Raw genomic sequence first — 20,233 nt, 5'->3', positions numbered from 1 at the left:
GGTACACAGGGTGTTGCTTGTAACACGAGCAAATAATTAAAACATAATATATTATACTCCTCAAATTTTAAACTTTTGTTAAACAACTTTAAAAAATTATGAATGCTTTCTTAGACTTCCTCTTTTTCATACAATAGTTATTTGTACAACAAGAGATCAAAGTTTGATATTTCTTCGAGTGCTTATTTTGAGTGCTGTGCAAGGGAAAGATTCTATACTAGATTCATGAGCGTAGCGAGTAAATCTAATTTAGAATCTTGAGCGTAGTAAGGGACTCAAAAGCGCACGAGATGTAAATAACTTTGATCTCGTGTAGTTCACAAAACTTTTCACCTCAGCAGTGAGAACATATTAGAGAACCCGAAAAATGTATTCCTTCTTCATCACTTACCTCTATTCACTCATGTTTTCTTAAGATATACCAACAATTAAGTTTGCGATGCGATTTTGCTCACTGTTTTTAAGTAGCAAAGTACCCTTGTTTGAGCTGCTGAGGTGAAAAGATATTATCTTCACACTTTTGCACTTTACTTCTTTGTAAGGCGAAAAATATAAACAAATATTTAACGTTGACTGTACCTATCGCTTAAGGTACAGCCGCCATCAGATATATCGGAGCGGCGGAGGTGGTCAAAAATAACTGAACGCAAAAAATATCGCGCTCCAGCGTCTTGACAAAAGACTCGTGGTCAGATATTTGTGAGCACCTTGGCTTGGCCGCTCCGATATATCATCGACTGTACCACACGCAGATATCGCGCAAAATAATTACAAAGACATTATTATTGCTAAAGAAAGATGATGAAATTATGAATGAACAAATAAGTATAATAATATCGTTGTTATTGCAAAATATGATTGTCTATCTGTCTACAGACCTACTTCAGTACTTATAGGGGTATAGGTACATATGAATGGATGGAAATGATTCTGACCTTTTCTGTTATCGGTAAGGTTCAAAGTCAGATTCGCAGGAGAGCTGCTAGAGCTGTGGTCGGGTCCAAAATTAGCTGCGAACTGAGGCAATTGACGACAATACCTACGCAATGAGTGTCCCGATAACTAATGTCATTACGTCATACATCGCGATCTGCGAGCACGGTACAGATGAAACAAATAATATTTATTACACAATAAGTAGTTACCTATATACTACTACATTTTTAATTATAGCTAACTAGCTTCTGCCCGCGACTTCATCTGCGTGGAAGGATGATGATGATTGGTAAAAACTACCCTATCGTCGTGGCGTCATTATCCGGCTTTATTATCCAGGAAAATGACAAACATATAGCAAAACTAATTATCTCAATGGTTCAAACAAGTATTAATTGGGGATTTAAGCGCATGCTTAATTAATGCATTTATTTTTTACAAATAATAAATTGGATTAAAATTGTAGAGTGATAAGGGCGTCATTTTCCTACCATATGTGTCATATTCCTGGCCTATTATTTGAGACTCTCATTAAAAATAAATTATTAACTTTTAGCTGGTGCATGTTATACTAATTATTCAACTTCTATTTCAATGTCTTTCATACATGGTGGTTGTTTTCTCCAAACAACTAAAAAAATAGCAATGACGGCATCATTTTCCTGCTTACATCATCACTTTCCTGCTACGGGCGTCATATTCCTGGTCCAAATTATTTTAATTATTTATTTCTTCTAAACTATTTACTTAAAACAGGTGCCAAAGGCGTTTCTTATGTCATACCTAGTTATTTTTCTCAAAATCTAAAGAAAAAGTCTGACCAGAAAAATGACGCAAAAATTTCATTTCAAAAACACGCCCTTTATCTATTTTCTCAGTTCTTTTCGTAAGTATAATAATGACTTTACGTGGGTCCGTTATCGCTATATTAAACATATGAAGTCAACGCGTGATAGCTACTTGGTAAACGTATCTTACTAAGGCCAAGGAGATATATGCTATGCGGTAGGGGCGGGTAGGGCGAAATGTGCATTCTTAATATTCTTATACATAAGTGAGCCTTGTAGATTAAAATGGCCCAGTGGTTTAACATTTTTAATAGGTATGTTATACGCAAGTAAAAACTTACCTAGTCACAAAAACCTAGCCGCTACTATACAATTGAATCTATAATTCAATCTAAATTGCACTATACTTTTACAAATCAAACTTCTACTCGCTCTAATTTCCTTGTATAACAATTTTAGCAACGAAAATTACTAACCAGACATGTTACGTAAATCTTCATGCTAAATTTCGTGTAATTTCACCATATCGTTTTAAAATGAGAGCGTAATTTAGCGCACCTATTTGAAAATGTACCTGTGATGAACGAATAAAAAATTGATTGATTGATAATTTCGATTGTATGGCAGCGGCGGGTGTTTGTGTGTAGCATATTAGATTAGGAATCCTCTAGACGGAGTTTAGAGCAATTATTTCATGAAACCGATGCTGCCAAAAATACTGGGGTGCGGGGGACGAGGTGAGCGAGTCCCGTGCCGTGATTGGTCCGTTCAAAGACACGGACGTCACACAAAGACACTGACTCGAAAATGGAGTAAAACTACCGTATATTTGTGGCAGAGGGGGTAGCGCTACTATGCTCAGTCTGGAGGATGTCTTGTCTGTGGTGTGTGGTCAGTGACGTTCCATAATACGTATTGAATTATCAATCAATCAATTTATTTATTTATTTAAAAGACAACAATAGCCCTTAATAGTTAGTACCTACTATTAATATAAGGGGCTGTATGGCCCCTTCACGGATGTCCTTACGTTTGTCAAGCATTAGTGTCACCTACTTCAGCCGTAATTTAGTGCTACAATATTTTGCACTAGTATCTACCTACTTTACGCTACATGGTAGGTACCTATCCAGCGTCGAGTCAGTCATCCGATCGAACAACCCTCTTACTTAGTACCTTTGTCTATGGAAATGGAACCTTAGCAGCGCCATCTGTCATCAAAAAATTTAAATCAGGATAAGGACAGGACTTTAACCAGCAACACAACGTTTAAAATAAATAATTTATTAACACATAATTTCTTTCTATCTTCTATTTACACTAGTGAGCTAGTAACTTTACCCATACAGGCTAGGCTACTGTAGAATTAGCTAAACGGGCGAGGTATTCAAAATGATCTAGACACAATCTTATTGAGAGAATACTGCCACTGACTGTACCGTCAGCATCAATAGTGAAATGAAACAACGCGCCAAAAATATCTGCCACCCTGGATAGCTTTAGGTTAGGTTCTAAATATATAAGGAGACATTATAACTGTTATTAGAGAACGTTGGATATTTTTGACGCGTAGTCTGATCTGCTACTTTTGATGCTGACTGTACAGTGGCACCCAGAACTAGGAATATTAAACTGGCGTATTTCATTGTTTAATTTAAACATATAAATTAATAGGTAGTTGGAGAACCATGAAAATAAAATGAACTTTATTTCATATACAATAAAGTACAATATTTCATATTTATACCATAACGCGATAATCTCATTAAAATACAAGCCCAAATTAACTACTAGTTCATTCTGGATACCAGTTGGTATTAGTTTAAGTATCAGCTAAATTGCATTAAATACTCTAAACCTATGAACTCATAGCCACAGGGTGCAATATCTACAACAATATCTTCTAGTATAAGTTATGTTCACTGAGGTGATGTAATGAATACATCTAAATTCTAATACTTGATGCCTTCTAAAACCCGATTGAGAATAGTCTCAATAATCTATATTACCACGCGTAACAAAACAACTAGGTAAACCATCAGGCTTTTAAACGGTAACTTGTACTACCATATTTATTTATAATCGTATTTAACCTTTCGGACGCCGAAAGTATTCGTCAGCGCAGTAGTACCCACAGCGCCAAGAATGAAAGTAACCTTCACACATTCCATTAAGGTTTATATCGGCTCGCATGCGCCAATGATCTTGGCGTGTGAATGACGATTTTGTGTATAACGTATGGTGTTCAAATGACTTTACAACTTTAGTTTGAATGATTCTTCCCATCAGGATGGTTGTCGGGGTGTCCCGTGTGGAACTCGGCGTACTTGGGGAAGGTCTCCGCGCCGCGCGCCGGCATGGTGGGCAGGGAGCCGCCCTCGGCGAGGCGCCGGGCTTCGATGGCCGCCGCGTTCTCTTGTTTCAGCTTGGCTACGGCTAGGTTGTTCGCTATTTCTTCTTCGGTCGGTGCTTCCACTCTGTAAGTTACAACACCATGTTATTCTAATTGAGTGAGCGAGCATAAAATACAAGTGAAGCGCTTCCATATCAGCTTGGGAAGAAATGCTTGTTTGTGTGGCTGTTCTCTATAAACTACATTTCACGATTGAAATCCACCATTTTCTTTTTGCGATATTTTGCAGACAGGTTCGATGATTACCTACGTGTAGTTTTATCAATTATTTTTTGAAATTATGAAGGTATGAGGGTTCGTAAAATTTCACAAAGCCACTGTGTTGTTGTCCTTAGGCACCCCAGGGGTGCAGAGGGCCCTTACAGGTTTAAACCATAAGCAAGGGTTATACCTCCTCATCCTAAGCCAAGCCTCCCACTCTGCAGGGATGGGGTCGCGGAAGTCCAGTCCTCTGGGTGGATCATACCAGCGGGTCGCCTTCCGCTTGCCCAGGCTCGGATCTGCCGGTATCTCAAAGTAACTGTTGCCTTTATAGTCCTTCCCTGGAATATCAACAAAACATGTTATTTCAGTGACCTTAATATTTAACAAACTTCATAATCTCAAAAATCTCCAAACTTTTTGGACTATTCTTGTATTTTACATGAAATTGCGTGTTGCAGTTTTCCTGTTAACATTGAAGGAGAGGCTCATATAATAATATTTTATTGCTTATACTTTGGTACACCAAAGTATACATACTTTGTTTAGTTATTTATTCATGAAAAATAGTAAATAACAAACTTAAGATCAAATGAATATAATAAAAAAATAGTTATCTCACTAAATATCTTGTTCGATTTTTTTATAAGCAACTGTCAGACCTAAGTCAACTGCCCTCTCGCTAGATCATTTATAAAAGTGTAGAAAGAAAAGGAAAGTTATCAGGGGATTTGTACTTTGTATCTGCTTGGAAGTAATCTTATGTATATGTCACCGTAAAATTGTAAACACTCGTCAGATTATAATCTCGCTAGTTACATTATAAACTGACGGTAGGGAGATTATAATCTAACCTAACCTACGTTAGATTATAAACTAACGGTTTCACAATCTTACGGTGACATATACATTCCATTGCACACAACAGTCCTAAGCCTAGAGTTAATACAGTGGCTTACCTATTGCGTTTCCTCTTATTTGGCGCGGTCTAAATGACTTAAGAAAATTAGTAAAGGCTATACGCCACACATGGCGGTACTCCCCGCCAGACATCTGAAATTAGAATATAAATATTAATTATATAATTCACATAAATATTAACAAATTTTATTGCGTGTATTTTTTGGAAATGTCTATTTATTATTCAGTAACCGTAAACGAAAACTAGGAAATTGATACTTTAATGTATGTTTTGTGTTGAGTAGATAACGTACTGCAAACTCACTTTACAGTTTACTCACTACCTTTAATTAATTAATAATTACTAAATTCTAACCTTTAAAGCAAAATATTTTGAGAATGTTAAATAGATTTCTCAAAGTGACATTGACAGTCCTAATTGCGACGTGAAGAACAAAACATGTTTTAGCTAGAAAAATACTTCTCTGAATTAGTTTTAACGTGCGTAGTGGCTAAACTGAATTTTGTATCATTTTGACAAATTGACCACTTCATTATGATGCTAACATAATCTGTCGTTTTTTCATGTTGGCTCGTCTATTCTATAGTTTATGGTTAGTTTGTGTGGCTACGGACGATTTCGTTGTTATTGTGCTATAAATTTAGCATAAAATTGTTGTTTACACAATTCTAGATTTAATCCAAAAACGAAATAATAATTAATAATCTACAATCATGGCGAAAATGGCATTTCAGCACCAAGCCGGCACGGCAATGGAGTGCCTAAGTGTAAGTTTTGGGACCACTCCCACCTTGTTTCGTTCTTATTTTTCGAACCAAGTGAATTCATGTTGTTTCTTCTTTTGTAGATACCAATAACCCTACAAAAAGAAGCTGGAGTGGATGCAGAAGGAAGGGAGGTCATGAAATGTGGGTTTAAAATAGGCGGTGGTATTGACCAAGACTACCGCAAAAGCCCTCAGGGGTACACCGACAATGTAAGTACCGTGAGCACTTAGTGAGCTAATTAAGAGAAACTGGTTCATAGAACTGCCCTGTACGTTCAAGTTTTGTTTACTTAACTCTAAAAATCTAAGTTACTACAGTTTGTGTCAATAAAGATATGGTAGAAACATTCTATCTTGTATGAACAGTCTTATAATGACACTTAAAATAATGTTCAGTTATGTATAATGTTCAGTTATAAAACCTACATTACTAAATTTGCAAACCATTTTATTTATATCTTTTAAAATTTTCAGGGAATTTATGTAACTGAAGTTCACGAAGGGAGCCCTGCAGCTAAAGCCGGCCTAAGAATGCACGACAAGATCCTACAGTGCAATGGTTACGACTTCACAATGGTGACACACAAGAAAGCCGTTAGCTACATAAAAAAACACCCTGTGCTCAACTTGTTGGTGGCTCGGAAGGGAGTCACTTCCACATAATCTTACAACGCTCACATCCGTTCTGTACTTGATATTTTGTGTAGCCGGTGACAAGTATTATAAACTAAGTGATTATATATTGTTATTTATTGTTTAATAAGTACATAAGATTTAGGTTTAAATATTTATGAAGATATTTTTTTACTCGGTAATTAATTCAGTACTAGTTCATTCCTTCAAGTTTGCAAGAGCATTAATGTGCAGTTGCGTTAGTTAATTTCTCGTCAACAAGTGAGTTACCAGGTACATCTCAAATGCTGCCATTTATATCTTCTTTTAACTTTTTTACTCTATGTATTATGAATTATTGTACAATTGTCTATTACTGTTGAAAGAGAGAAAACATGTATTTTAAAATTACTTAGTTACAAATTATCTATCTTGTTATAAATCAGTTGATTTATTTGTATAATTAGGTGTTTGACACAGACTTGAAAACATGACACTTTACATTTTTTTAGATATTTTTAGTATTTTTACATTTTTCAAAGTAAAAAAGAAAACTGAGGTAAGAGACGCTATAACTGTATTTTAATAATACTCATTTGAATATTAATTTATCAGTTTTGTGTACATATGGTTCCATCCGTCTATTTCGACAGTGAAGTTCATTTCAGATGGACTAGCAGCTAGTTTTACTCTAAAGTTATACTGATAAAAAACCTCAACCCATGAAACAATAATGCCTACTAATTCTGAAACTCAGCTAAGTATGTACCTTTTTAACACCAATCATAACCAATAAGAGATTTCAGAGCTATCTATGTACTTTCAAGTAAGTTCTAAATATTGTATCTGTCTCTTTTATAAACAATCAGGATAACTACCTTTTGAAGTATACTGTAATATATTTATGTGGTTATTCCACTGATGCGAATTCGCACGTCGCGGCGTATGAGCGCGTTAGCTCCATGCGCGTATATAGCGATGTCCCGCTTGCACAACAGAGTGGCGTGCGAACCCGCAACCTATGTGAAGACCTTACTCACGCATCATGTGATAATGTACAATACCCCTGTGCCAATTAACAAATACTATTGTAACAATATACAAATACCAGCGCTTGTCCTAATTCTACTTTTCATCACATTTGCATTCATAACTGTTGCACATAGATATAATATAAACCAATGACTGAAGCATTATGTAAACAGCTAAGGCATTTTTTTAAATCTTACAGACATTTTGTACACAATGGCACACCAAAGACTAGTAGAATACGAACAGACAAGGACAGCTAGTACAGTCTAGTGTTGACTGGTCTTTGACCAACCGGGAGCAGTTTATGACAAGTACTTAAACTTAATGAACACTTGTGTGTGACTTGGTGAATGCATTTACAGCGAAATGATATTAGCTTTAGGATTTACATGTTAATTGTATTTTGTTTAAGCCCTTACATGAATTTATTGATGAAATAAAAAAGTGTTACTAAGAAATACATTGTTTATTTGAGTGTGAAATAAATAATGACTGCCAAGCAATTTAACTAGACTTAACAGCAAAAGTAGACTTACAAATTTGTTTTTAGACATTTTAAAAGTAATTTAAGAATCAGGTCATAGAACCGCTGCATAGAACATTTTAAAGGACATCAAGATACAAGAATTTGTCAAAATAAAATGTTTCCTTTCAGGTATTGATATTTAACATTTGTCTTCAGGGTATTACCTACTTCACACAGACTTTAGTTAGGTAACCCATGTCCTAAATACCATATCCACATCTTAGACTCTCAACCTTGTGAACATGCCTTATAAAACTGTAAAAGTTTAAATGAAACATTTAATGTAATATAGACAATTTAATAAGTAATTTGGTACTAAGCACCGGAACTAATATATAATGTAATCTACTGCTTGGTAGGTGGCCAGTCCCACTGGCCCTTGGGTGCCCGGGCCACAAGCTCCTCCCAGGGCTTCCAGTTCAGCATTTTCCTGGCCAAGTTCAGTTCATTCTCAGCTTGGATGATGAGCTCTTCAGCTTGTCCACAGTTGATTGCCTTCTCAATTTCAAACACATCTTTAGTCTGAAAATAAATTAATTATTGTTATTATATTTCTTCAAAATCTACAGTGTGTATCTTAGCTCAGTATATGGCAAATCGCCTAACTCTAAAATACAATATTTATTATATGCTGAAGGATTATACAGTTAAGATTTATACTCAAAAATATAAATTAAACTAAGAAAAATTCAAAGTACCTGTCCCCTTTGTGGATACTTTAAAGTCAGTTTTACTGTGCTGGAGCGATTGCGAATTCACGATAGTGTACACGTAAAAGTGACTTGAATGTTTAAGTTTTTATGTATCAAATAGTAAAAGAAACCTGTGTGAGCACGGCAGCCCGCTCGCGCACAATCTGCTCGGTGTACTTGCGGTACACGGACGTCTCTGGCATCCTCTTCAGGGTTCGCAGGATCTTGCCGTACAGCGCACCCAGTGTATGGTGAGGGTTCGGCGCCACAACCAGTCCCGTAAGGCCAGTGGTCTGAAACGCACCAAATTATTATATTTAAGTAGGCACATGTGCAAGGCATGGACCAAATCATTACGAACATTGAAAATTCAATAAAACGGTATCTGTGTACAATAAAATGAAAATTACCTTCTTTAAAAAACTCATTTCTCAGTTATTTTATTAGATAACACCACCCACCACCATACACAAGAGGATTTTATTTTAATGATTTTGACATTGACAGTTTATATGCATATAGTGGCGTTCTAATTCTAAAATAATACTAAGAATTTTTAATTGGACAAAAATAATGAAAGATGAGATAAGTTTATTCAAATGAAAAATGTGTTACTTAGGAAATCATTTTTATTATTTTAATGTGTTTTTTGTTCTATTATTAGGGTAGATTACCTACTTTACCTGATTTGATTAAAGTTGATTAAGTTAACAATTTGATGCGAAATAATATGTCAAGGAATTTGAACGTTTTTTTACAGACAAACCATAAAAACGACAGCGATGTAGAAAAATGGACAGTGTTATTCATGTGTTATTAGTATAATGTTTGATATTTGTTTCGCAACGCAATGAAATAATACAAGGCAAACATATTAGGCATGACTACTTTCTTTTATATTTTGTAAAAAGTTATATGTTTTCACATCTACTTTTTTCTATATTGACCATTTGTTGTTTTCTCTGTGGTGACTAGATTGTCTCTGCTTTATGTTTTTATTGTAATTTTTATTTCATTTCTCGCGAGTTGCATTGCCTACTTCAAAGTCTCCACCCGTTTAGTGTTTTCCTTATAAACTATGTTTTAAGTGTACAGTTGTGTATTACGTTTTATAGTTTAAGGAGAGAAGATTACGTTACGCTACAAAGTATACTAGTCAACGCCACCGAGCTTGTCGCATTCGCATCCTCTTCTTCGCCTTTCAGAAACCTGTCAGATTACGCAGACGCACATTGACAATGTAGTCTATCATCGTGCGAAAACTTCTTCAGGATCATGTAGCAGAGCTACAAATCTAGTTGAACTTTTTCACAGATCGACGGAATAGTCCTGTATCATTTCCTCTCTGTACGGATCATTTCAGTGGTAAGTATTATTATTACTAAACGTACCCAGGAAATTTCCCGTGATAATCACTTCTCACAAGTGTCACACGTACGATAACAATTAAAAATCATCTGGCAGTTGCGTTCTAAATTTGAATTCTGTGAAGTGGGAGTATTTGGTTAATACGAAGTGGGATTTTCCAGGGGCGACATGGACCTCCTGTCTCCGGACGCGGAGGGCGGCGCGGCGACGGGCAGCGTGAAGAGCGACGACAGCACGCCCCCGCACGAGGGCGGGCGGGGCTCGCCGCCGCCCAACTGCGCCATCTGCCTGGGCACCTGCCGCAACAAGTGCTTCACTGACTCCTGCCTGCACCAGTTCTGCTTCAAATGTCTACTAACATGGAGCAAGGTGAGCGCTATACCCTAGCTAGTGCAACAGTGAGTCTTCGTACTGAGTATACATTTCAGTGACAAGGCATCTGTCATATCTGTAGTATAAGCAAGAGCATAGCTTACTTCTGCTGTTGCTTCCATTGTTTTCAAGTAGACAAACCAGACTGAAACCAATTCTATTAACCCGTGAGTTCCCACATGTGTGACGTCACCATAAGCGTTCTGGCTCAAATTTGAGCCCTTGGGAGCTGACAGGTTAATGCTTCATCACTAATATAGGTAGGTACTACCAACAATGACATATTCGGGATTCACTAGACCTATATCGACTTTAAGGTCAGGGGGGGGGGTCATATGGTCAAATTCTAGACTAGAAAGAAGGCGCTTTGTAAAAGTTTATAACTACAGTTAGGATTTTATTTTTTCACATAATCAAAGATTCTTTCATCCTTGCAAACACGCAGTTTTATCAGCCAGTAAATGCTAGTAACAGATGGCTGGCCTTAAGGTTATCAACCTCACTATCATGGTGGAAAGAAAACATGCATGAATCACAATCCGATGAAGTATTGCTTCTTAAACTACCTAATTTGTGCATTTTTACAAGCTTTGATTTTACTTGCCATGTTAGTGTGGGTCAAATCTCGGAAGCTACATTTTATCCACTTTCCAATTTTGCGATTGAGCTAAAAATTTGCATACATGTAAGTTGGGTGACAATATTATGGTACCATCAAGCTGATCTGATGATGGAGACAACTGGTCATAGGAACAACGCAACCTAATTGTGTTTGGGGTTTTTAGAATTGTCTTGATGAGTACTAGTTGCCTGTGGTAAGAAAAGTACAGTCAGTGATAAAACCTTGTACCAAAAATGTTTCTTTTTTCTAAAAACTTAAATGATTTAGTCACCTTTCATCTTCCTATTACAATACTAGCAACTGCCAGAGTGAAAAAAAAAAACAAGAATTTGACAATGTTTTTGTAGGACTGACAGGTGAAACCTATGCTAGCGCCATCTGTAAAATAGTTCGACCGACCAACCCCAATAAAATTCTGATTCATGATTTCGCAACATTGCACAATTTAAATTATATGAGATAAAGATAATTTACATAATTATCTACTAATACAATTTGGATCTTCCTGCCTTGGTTGTAAGGTCAATATTTGAATGGCTTATTTTATTTACACTTATTTAATTTCAACCACTCTCTCCTTCCTTGGTGATTATTACGAACAATATTAAGAAGTTCCTTGAATTTCTTCAGGATGACGTCACTAGATCATGACTTGATGACAATGGAATACAAATAAAAAAAAAAACAAAATTGGTCAAAGAGTAATCCAACATACACAAAAAAAGGTTCCGCGAATTGAGAACCCTCCTCCTTCCTTTTGATGCTGGCGTCATAACTATATTTTTATTTGTATGTGACTCATGGCGTTGGTAACTAGGATTTTGATTGTTAAATATATTCTATTATTATTAGGAAGGCCACGTCAGCGTCATATGTAGAGTCCTCTAAACATAATCAATTTTCATTATTTTGTTTATTTTTATTTTTACCTTATCAGACGTTTCAACTGGGCTGCACCAGCTGTGGTCACGATGACTGAGAGCCTACCGCGAACCACGATGTTTTGCCTCTCTTTCTCACTTAAGTACCAATTTACAAGTGCAACAGAGAGGCAAAACTTCGTCCGTGGTTCACGGTACGGTAGGCCCTCTGACATCCTCCAAGTAAAATGTCATAGGAGATTTGGGTAAACAACACTACACCGCACGAAAGTAGTGACAATTACTAAATATAATTATTGCAAAGCAAATGCAGTTAAAAATGGTGGGAAAATGTCAGCAAACGACATGGGGAACATTCCTTTTGAGTAACAGAAAAGTAAAAACCCAAAAAATACACTGGGGTTTCCCACTAACCTGTTGAGTTGGTTGAGATCAATTACAATTACACAAGAGTCATAAGACACAATCATTATTCACGGTTTTATGAATATTACGATACTAGCGCCCGCCAGTTCGTCTTCATGGAATGATGATGACGTTTATAAAAACTATCTTATGTCCTTTCCCGGGCAGGAAACTAAAGCGATGTATAAATCGTCATCTAAGTTAGTTTAGTGGTTTAAGCACGAGGAGGTAACGGACAGAGTCACTTTCGCATTTATAATATTAGGAAGGATCGGCAATGTCGATCGGTTCCTAAGTAGACTATTGATATTTTGACATTAAAATAAAGTTTTTTGATTTATTACATTCATTAAAAGAGTGAAAAATCTCCGTTTTAGGTAAAAGCGGAATGCCCGCTCTGCAAGCAGAACTTCAAATCGATAATCCACAACGTGCGCTCCAACCACCAGTACGAGGAGTACATGGTCGAGCAGCGGGCGGAGACCGTCCCGGACCCCGCGGTGGACCTCGGCAACGCCACCAGGAGGTTCCGCTACAGGTACCGCAGAGGAGCCAATCGTTCCGCTCGGGGGCTCCGACGGATGGCGCCCCCGAGTTTACCGCCTCCGGCCCACCGTTTAAGATTTGTACCATTTGAAACGATCAGTTAATGGAACGTTTACACGCTTGCCGAGGCTTGGCAAGCGTGTACAAGCTCCAAGCCTTTACAAACGCTCGGATGCCATTTACATGCTTGCGAGTGCGTTACTGTGTTCCGGACAAGCAAGCATGGCAGACGTGGACGTTGTGTCGGCAATTGCTCTAAGTAAACACTAAACACGCGCCAACGTGTAAATACGTCACAAGCGCTTGCCGCAAGCTCCCTTTGATCTGTCTCCAAAAACCGACACTAGCCCGGATCGCGACAAGCTCACGCAAGCCAAGCCAAACAACCCCGTTCACACGCTTGTGTTCGTGGAAGTTTGTCGAGACTTGCCAAGCGTGTAAACGTACCATAAGATGATGAATGTGTATCCAGGACGACGCTGACGCTGCCGCGGCGCGACACGCTCGCCATCCAGCACCTGCTGATGCACTACCCGATGATGGCGGGCGTGCTGCCGCCGGCGGGGCTGGCGGGGCGGCGCCGGCGCTCGCCCGCCTCGTTCCGGCGCACCGTGTACCGCCACAACCTGTGGGCGCGCCCGCTGCCCGACTTCACGGGCCGCTACAGGGACTGCTCGCCCGAGTTCTACAGGTGGGTGTCCGTTGGAAATTCCGCTCGATTGCCGCCCGAATCTTTATTTCGGTCCTCCCCGGGAAAGAATCGTTTCCTTCTGCGAAAGGCTCCGGCTGGGGAGCGACCGGGATTTTCTTAAGGAGTTATTTCTGAGGTTCTTCAAAAAAGAGTCCACGATTCAAAACGGTCGACCCCGCGCATAGAGCCCCCTGAGTCTAAGGCCTGAGTGGACGCTCATGTTGGGCGTGCAGCGGGGCGGGGCGTGCGGCGTGCATGTCAAACAAACGCAAACGTATAGGAGCGGCTTTAGTACACGCTGCTCAAATCACTTGTGAGCCCGACGCCACGCTGCAAGCCCCGCCGAACGCTCTTGCTCTTGAGTTGGGCATGCAGCGGGGCGGGGCGTGCGGCGTGCATATTAAACAAATGCAAACGTATAGTAGCGGCCTTAGTCCACGCCGATCAAATCCCTTGGAAGCTCGACGCCACGCTGCACGCCCCACCAAACACTCCGCTTCGAGCGTCCACTCAGGCCTTAGTCTTACACTGAGGGTTACGGGCGCCAAATCACCTATCGACCAGAAGGTCAGTCGGGCCCGCTTTCTATGGCGAGCCCCCGGGCATTTTTTTCACCCGTAGTAGTATAAAAAACTTGTGACATTTTTTAATTTCTTTGATTATAGATTTCTATACGTTTTAAAAAAAAAATTAGTTAAAAAGGGAAAAATGGATGGACTTGTTGAATAAACGATATTAAAACCGGCCAAGTGCGAGTCGGACTCGCGCACGGAGGGTTCCGCACCATCAACAAAAAATAGAGCAAAACAAGCAAAAAAAACGGTCACCCATCCAAGTACTGACCCCACCCGACGTTGCTTAACTTCGGTCAAAAATCACGTTTGTTGTATGGGAGCCCCAATCTTTATTTTATTCTGTTTTTAGTATTTGTTGTTATAGTGGCAACAGAAATACATCGTCTGTGAAAATTTCAACAGTCTAGCTATCACGGTTCGTGAGATACAGCCTGGTGACAGACGGACGGACAGCGGAGTCTTAGTAATAGGGTCCCGTTTTTACCCTTTGGGTACGGAACCCTAAAAATGAAGGATGGGGATAATGACGTGACCAACACCGGGTACGTAAAGATAATTTCAAGTTAGTTGCGGGCGAATAATATATTAGAGGCACGTTCTTGCTTCCTCGTATGCTGTAGGGTTTGTAGAACGATGGACGAAAAAAGTACTCGTCCTGAATGAAAAAGAAAGTTACAAGAGAAAAAGTAGACTGAAAAAAGTTGGATAGACCGAGTAGGAGAAAATATACCAACGGGCGGCGGAGTTTAGAAATACAACTCATGCTCCCAACTCGTGCAAACAAATTATAATTTATTAACAATAAAGACAAGACAGTAATTTTTCCACTTTTAAATTTATTCTAAGTTACAATTCCCACTGACAAAACATACTAATGCATCGATACAAATTGTTCGCAGACGCAACGACACACAGATGCACCGGCTGGTGCCGTGGCTGAGCCGCGAGCTGCACTACCTGCTCAACGAGAACGCGGGCCACATCTCGTACGTGCTGGCGCGCCTGCTCGAGCTGCTGCCGCGGCACCACGTCACCTCCGCCGAGTTCGCCGCCGCCCTCACCAGGTACCTCGGCGACCGCACCCAGCACTTCCTGCACGAGCTGCACTGCTTCGCCTCCACCCCCTACGACATGGCCGGCTACGACCGCCACGTGCAGTACACCACCGACACGAGGATATCCACCGTCGTCAACGAGATCTCCAGCGCGGACTCGGACTCGGACTCGGACATAGTGATGGTGTCGGCGTCCGCGCCGCGCCCCGAGCCCCCGCCCGGCCCGTCCCGCCCGCCGGCTCCTAGCATAGTTCCTATCGAAACCGTGTCACACTCCGGCACCGACGACGACGAGGAGGTGGTGGTGGTCGGGTACATCAAGCCGCCCGCGGACCGGACGCCCGAGGTGGTGGATCTGGTCGGGTCGGACAGCGACGTCGTGGTGCAGGAGGCCCCGGAGCCCGAGAGGAGCCTCGTGAAGCTGAGTCTGACGCGACGCCGCGCGCCGAGCGACAGCGACAGCAGCTACGCGCCCGAGCCGGAGGAGAGGCCCGCACGGAAGCGACGGCGCCGGTCGCTCTCCACGACGGACGCCGAGCGCCTGACTCCCTCCCCGCCCCCCGTCCCGTCCCCGGCTCTAGAGGCGCCGCCCCCGGACTGTGACACGTCGACGTCCGACCCCGAGCCGTCCTCGTCCTCGGACTCCGAGGACCGCCGCCGTCGCAACCCGAAACGCACGCGCCGGAAAAGTCGCAAAGACAAGAGGCGCAGCAGAAAGAGTCCCCCGCGCCGCCGCGAGCGGCGCAAGGCCTCCGACCGACCCGAACACGAGTCCCGCCGCGGGGTCAAGAGTTCCCGGAGACCGGAGGAGCCCGAGCCGGGGCCCAGCACGAGCGGGGCCGCGAGACTCAGGAGCGTGGTCAACGTCCCGGCCAAGTCCGGCGACTCGAGCTCCAGCGGGCACTCGAACCTCCTCAGCCTGCTGAGCAGCGCCATCCTGAACCCGCACTCGAACGTGCTCGCCTACAACAGCGACGGCGGCTCCGTGCCGGACCCGCGCCGGCCCGCCGACACGGCCCGGCTGATGCGGAAGGCCGAGTCCTGTTTCAGAACGGAATCTTCCGGCTCCGACCCGGAGGACGATCTGCCTCTTAACCTGTCCGTGCGGCGGTCGCGTCCGCTTTGAAAAAGTTATGAAGTCATTACGCGTCCCGCCAAAAATTGGCTGAAAATTAGTACCGACTCGGCTTGAAGCCGGATAGAGCTCGTCTACGAACAGAGCGCTTTAAAACCCCATGAAGAGGTGCAATCGGATCGTGAATCAAATCTGGGCTAGATCAGAACCGGATAGTGTGGAATGTGTTAGCGGTGAGAGTTCCTCTCGCGTGTGATATTGTGATACGTTTATACTGAGGCGACGGACGCTCGGGTGGCGCCATTGTATAGTGACCTATTTATGTAGATATTATTTGATCAATCGCTAAGTGCGTTGCGAAAATTGTTTTGAACGCTTTGCGAGATTTTCTTCGATTCTAATGAGAGTTTATTTACCTCTTTAAGGCCGCATGTTTTGCTTACGTAAGAGCTTAGCGCTAGGGACTATTTGTTTGCTATTTGTTAGAAGTACTGGTATCCGGGCGGAAAAACTCCGAAGTTGTGAAATTTCTACTTGAATAATTTCGAATTTTTGTAAAGGAATCGAAATTTTAAATTTCCAAATTAAAAATCTCTGTTAAGTTTACCTGAAATTTCCGAGGAAATTCCAACTACTTGTGGAACTTTCCGCAACTAGAGTAATTACGTATCTAGGTGCCGTCCCTAACGACTACGTAATTACGTAAGTAAATAGATATTTAAAATACCCGACTGCTGAAATAAATATGCCCTTCAATAAAGTAACGTTATACGCGCCAAATAATATACTCGTCATACATTCTAAAACATTACCCTCTGGTGTTCAGCAGTTGGGTAATTTGGCAGGCTCCTATAATGACTTACTTTATTCTGTAAGTGTTACTCTGTTTATTTATGTGCTCGTACGAATCACTGGCAATAACACAACTATTTTAAAATGCAATCTTACAAACTAATGTAAATTTTATTCTTCACTATATGAACATTTCTAAGAAAAAGATAGGACTTCATTGGAAATTGAAATAAAAATACTAAAAGCAGAGATTCCTTGAATGGTTTTAACATTCCATGTAACTAGTAGTATTTAAGTCCTGTCTTTTCTCTTGGAACAAGTGCTTGTGTTGTACAAAGTAGTACGATGATTGTCCCGCCCGAGTTCAGTTTGTATTTATGGAACGTTGTGATACGGGTATTTAATTAGATCGGTAACTGCATTCTTATCGTAAGTTTTATTTATAAACAAAATGGAAGATAAAACTAATGAAATAAATGTACAATAGACGAAATTATTGGACGCCTTTCATTTAATTCTGCTTAACACATCGGGTGCCGGGAACCCGCTAGGAGGGTTCTCTGTTCGTAGTCAGGTAGCAACTTTCCTCTACAAAGCGGGAAAACGCTGGAATTGGCTACGAGCGTAGCGCTACGAAAACGTTGGCAGTGAATATATGTGTTAACCCATTTGTATTTTTTAGCACTGATCAGTGCATCCCGTATCCTGTGCAATTAACATAAGCATGTCAATATATTATTATTAAGCTCATGTTTTGAATAGCCATATTAAAGGTTAACCCCTCGTATGCCTAGTATGCGTAGGTACGGAGACAGGCTTATGATTTAGTTTGTTTTGAATCTCACGGTCACCATTTGATTAGCGTTGTTTTGGATTGGATTCCGAGTCTCTGTATATATAAGTTACTCTATGATCCCGAGTGAGGTTAATATTTGCTAGCTCGTGCCAATGTTGTGGCGTGTGCCGCGGAAATGTCATGCGAGTTAATAAGTTAAAAATAAAAATGTAAAAAGCAAAGCATTAAAATTTATTGTCAGCAATATAAGCTACATATCACGCGATATCACCAGTATAAATAAATACACACAAGTACATACACTATAGGTAATAAATATAAATAAATAAGTTTCAGCTAAAAAGCTACGCGCGCTAGTACATATTTACAAAGTGCAACATACTGTATTGAAAAGCAGTCGCATTGCAGTTTTAACATATCTACTTCATATTATTATAACTATTACAAGGCAGTTAGCAGTTACAGAATGAGTCTAGAGAGCTAGTGATGTGCGCAGTGAACGCAGCACAGCAGGCATTGTGTGGCTGCCTGAAATGAAATGGGAAGGTTAGGCCAGAGAACAGATAGTACGCATAACAAGGCAAAATTATTTCTACTATATTATTATCACCCATTTGCCCGCCAAGGACGCGTAGAGTCGTCAAGACCACAGTCTATAACTTGTACATTTAAGCTTCCATGTAAGATTTATATTGGCTCACTTTCGCCTATTATTTAGCTATGTTTTTTACCAGATCACTCGAAGTTTACCTTAATATCGAATCTAAGAGTATAAAGGGCTCTATTCCTGTGGAATTATAGTGATCACACAGGGCCAAACTAAACAACAATCCGGTAGAACTGCTATTCTCACGTAACCATTTTTCTTTGACTGGTCTCTGCCATGGACCTAGAATATTAATCTCTTCCATAAATCTCTAGTCGATCACACGCACACACATGCAATAAAACAACACGTATGAGGTATGTTTGTATTCACTTCATTAAACTCTTACAAATCAACAACTATCATTAAAATTATTTAAGTCGTTAATAAAATTACGGCATTTATGAATCACTTAACCTTTTCAATGCCTAAAGTGGTCATAGTTTACAGCGTTATACGCAAAACCAGACACAGACAATAGATCAAGAGATAAGTAGGCACAAAATGGATGAATATATCGTAGGTCTCCTATTCCTGGTAATTGTATTAGCAAAAGTTAACGTTCCAATTTGTGTGTCTTCATATTCTTGTATCTATGGCTAAACAGTGTCTTAAGACTGACAACGGCTTGTAGCGTTGAAAAGGTTAAACGAAACGTGATTATCATCAACATTATGGCGACATTAAAATGGTATCTCTACCCCGTCAGTAACCTAAGGCTCTTATAATACTTGAAGGCAGGACAACACAGCATCAGCATCTATACTATCCGCGAACCAAACTGACTCGTCATTAGCCTCGTGTTCGGGCGAGGCAAGTCTCCACCGGCCGAGAGCCTTCGCGCGGCAATTTGCTCACGAGGCGACTCGTTCTGTGTAGACCCACCTCACACTTGCATAGTTGAAGCAAGAGTGAAAGATGGTCAGTTTTTTTGCGGATAGTAGGTTGACGAAATATAAAGTGAGCAGATCTCTCTCTCTCTCGAACAGTATCGGCTCACTTTATATTTCGTCAACTTTACCTATAGTGACTCTCTCTTGAGGAAACCCTTCAACAGTCTACTGTAAGCGTGCGTAGTGAAATATCAACCTAAATGACATTTACTTAGGATTCAATTTCGTGTTGGCGTGGTGCCTTTTAGATTATTTTTAGCATAATTTGAAGCTTAGAAATATTAAGGCCTTTTCTATGAATTACACAATCCCAAGATAAAATTATTTCGTCGTATCATAATGGGACAAGTTGCCATTTATCCTCAACAGCCGACTCGGGTAAACTTAGTCACTTTCAAACTTCAATATAATTATAATATAAACCATAAGCACACAAGAAACAACTAGTGTCCAGCCCAGATCGTCCCTTTTTGTGCTCTCAAACTTTAAACAAATATTATCTAATTTCTGGTTGTCTAATTGATATTGTTTAAGTTGTAATAGTATTTTATACAATCGTGATATAATGGAGAGCTTTTCAGTCGCGTACCGTGTTTAGGCAACGAAGCTTGCTGAGTTGTATACAATA

At 40.4% G+C, this 20,233-nt stretch overlaps 4 protein-coding genes across 4 annotated transcripts; 2 read left to right on the top strand and 2 right to left on the bottom strand.

Moving 5' to 3' along the window:
* Positions 1–3,987: 3,987 nt before the first annotated feature.
* Positions 3,988–5,653, bottom strand: LOC134647568 (uncharacterized). The gene is made up of 4 exons (XM_063501921.1): positions 5,615–5,653; positions 5,298–5,391; positions 4,529–4,679; positions 3,988–4,201 (listed from the first exon to the last, which is right to left on the bottom strand). The coding sequence occupies exons 2-4, from the start codon at positions 5,389–5,391 to the stop codon at positions 3,988–3,990; spliced, it is 459 nt and encodes a 152-aa protein (XP_063357991.1). The 5' UTR covers positions 5,615–5,653.
* A 183-nt stretch (positions 5,654–5,836) lies between these two features.
* On the top strand, positions 5,837–6,924 carry LOC134663017 (tax1-binding protein 3 homolog). The gene is made up of 3 exons (XM_063519307.1): positions 5,837–6,027; positions 6,108–6,236; positions 6,501–6,924. Exons 1-3 carry the CDS (start codon positions 5,974–5,976, stop codon positions 6,687–6,689), a joined length of 372 nt encoding a protein of 123 aa, XP_063375377.1. The 5' UTR covers positions 5,837–5,973; the 3' UTR covers positions 6,690–6,924.
* Positions 6,925–8,473: 1,549 nt separating this feature from the next.
* Positions 8,474–9,376, bottom strand: LOC134647567 (NADH dehydrogenase [ubiquinone] 1 alpha subcomplex subunit 5). Its single transcript, XM_063501920.1, has 3 exons — positions 9,299–9,376; positions 9,020–9,181; positions 8,474–8,718 (listed from the first exon to the last, which is right to left on the bottom strand). The coding sequence occupies exons 1-3, from the start codon at positions 9,314–9,316 to the stop codon at positions 8,542–8,544; spliced, it is 357 nt and encodes a 118-aa protein (XP_063357990.1). The 5' UTR covers positions 9,317–9,376; the 3' UTR covers positions 8,474–8,541.
* Positions 9,377–9,856: 480 nt separating this feature from the next.
* On the top strand, positions 9,857–16,529 carry LOC134647479 (E3 ubiquitin-protein ligase Topors-like). Its single transcript, XM_063501831.1, has 5 exons — positions 9,857–10,253; positions 10,418–10,625; positions 12,914–13,074; positions 13,555–13,773; positions 15,248–16,529. The coding sequence occupies exons 2-5, from the start codon at positions 10,425–10,427 to the stop codon at positions 16,527–16,529; spliced, it is 1,863 nt and encodes a 620-aa protein (XP_063357901.1). The 5' UTR covers positions 9,857–10,253; positions 10,418–10,424.
* The last annotated feature ends 3,704 nt before the right edge of the window (positions 16,530–20,233 follow it).

This window comes from Cydia amplana, chromosome 4 (genome assembly GCF_948474715.1).
Source record: "Cydia amplana chromosome 4, ilCydAmpl1.1, whole genome shotgun sequence".
NCBI lineage: Eukaryota > Metazoa > Arthropoda > Insecta > Lepidoptera > Tortricidae > Cydia > Cydia amplana.
The sequence above is the reverse complement of the archived record's forward strand: the minus strand, read 5'-3'. Positions and strand labels throughout refer to the sequence as shown.

Excerpts from the sequence above, each read along its gene's own strand:
- LOC134647568 (XM_063501921.1), bottom strand. The coding sequence starts at position 5,391 with ATGTCTGGCGGGGAGTACCGCCATGTGTGGCGTATAGCCTTTACTAAT. Across the intron at positions 4,680-5,297 it reads AATAAGAGGAAACGCAATAG|GGAAGGACTATAAAGGCAAC; the intron begins GTAAGCCACTGT and ends TTGATATTCCAG. Across the intron at positions 4,202-4,528 it reads GCTTGGCTTAGGATGAGGAG|AGTGGAAGCACCGACCGAAG; the intron begins GTATAACCCTTG and ends TGTAACTTACAG.
- LOC134663017 (XM_063519307.1), top strand. The coding sequence starts at position 5,974 with ATGGCGAAAATGGCATTTCAGCACCAAGCCGGCACGGCAATGGAGTGC. Across the intron at positions 6,028-6,107 it reads CGGCAATGGAGTGCCTAAGT|ATACCAATAACCCTACAAAA; the intron begins GTAAGTTTTGGG and ends CTTCTTTTGTAG. Across the intron at positions 6,237-6,500 it reads CTCAGGGGTACACCGACAAT|GGAATTTATGTAACTGAAGT; the intron begins GTAAGTACCGTG and ends TAAAATTTTCAG.
- LOC134647567 (XM_063501920.1), bottom strand. Across the intron at positions 8,719-9,019 it reads GGGCTGCCGTGCTCACACAG|ACTAAAGATGTGTTTGAAAT; the intron begins GTTTCTTTTACT and ends ATTTATTTTCAG.
- LOC134647479 (XM_063501831.1), top strand. The coding sequence starts at position 10,425 with ATGGACCTCCTGTCTCCGGACGCGGAGGGCGGCGCGGCGACGGGCAGC. Across the intron at positions 10,626-12,913 it reads GTCTACTAACATGGAGCAAG|GTAAAAGCGGAATGCCCGCT; the intron begins GTGAGCGCTATA and ends TCTCCGTTTTAG. Across the intron at positions 13,075-13,554 it reads ACCAGGAGGTTCCGCTACAG|GACGACGCTGACGCTGCCGC; the intron begins GTACCGCAGAGG and ends ATGTGTATCCAG.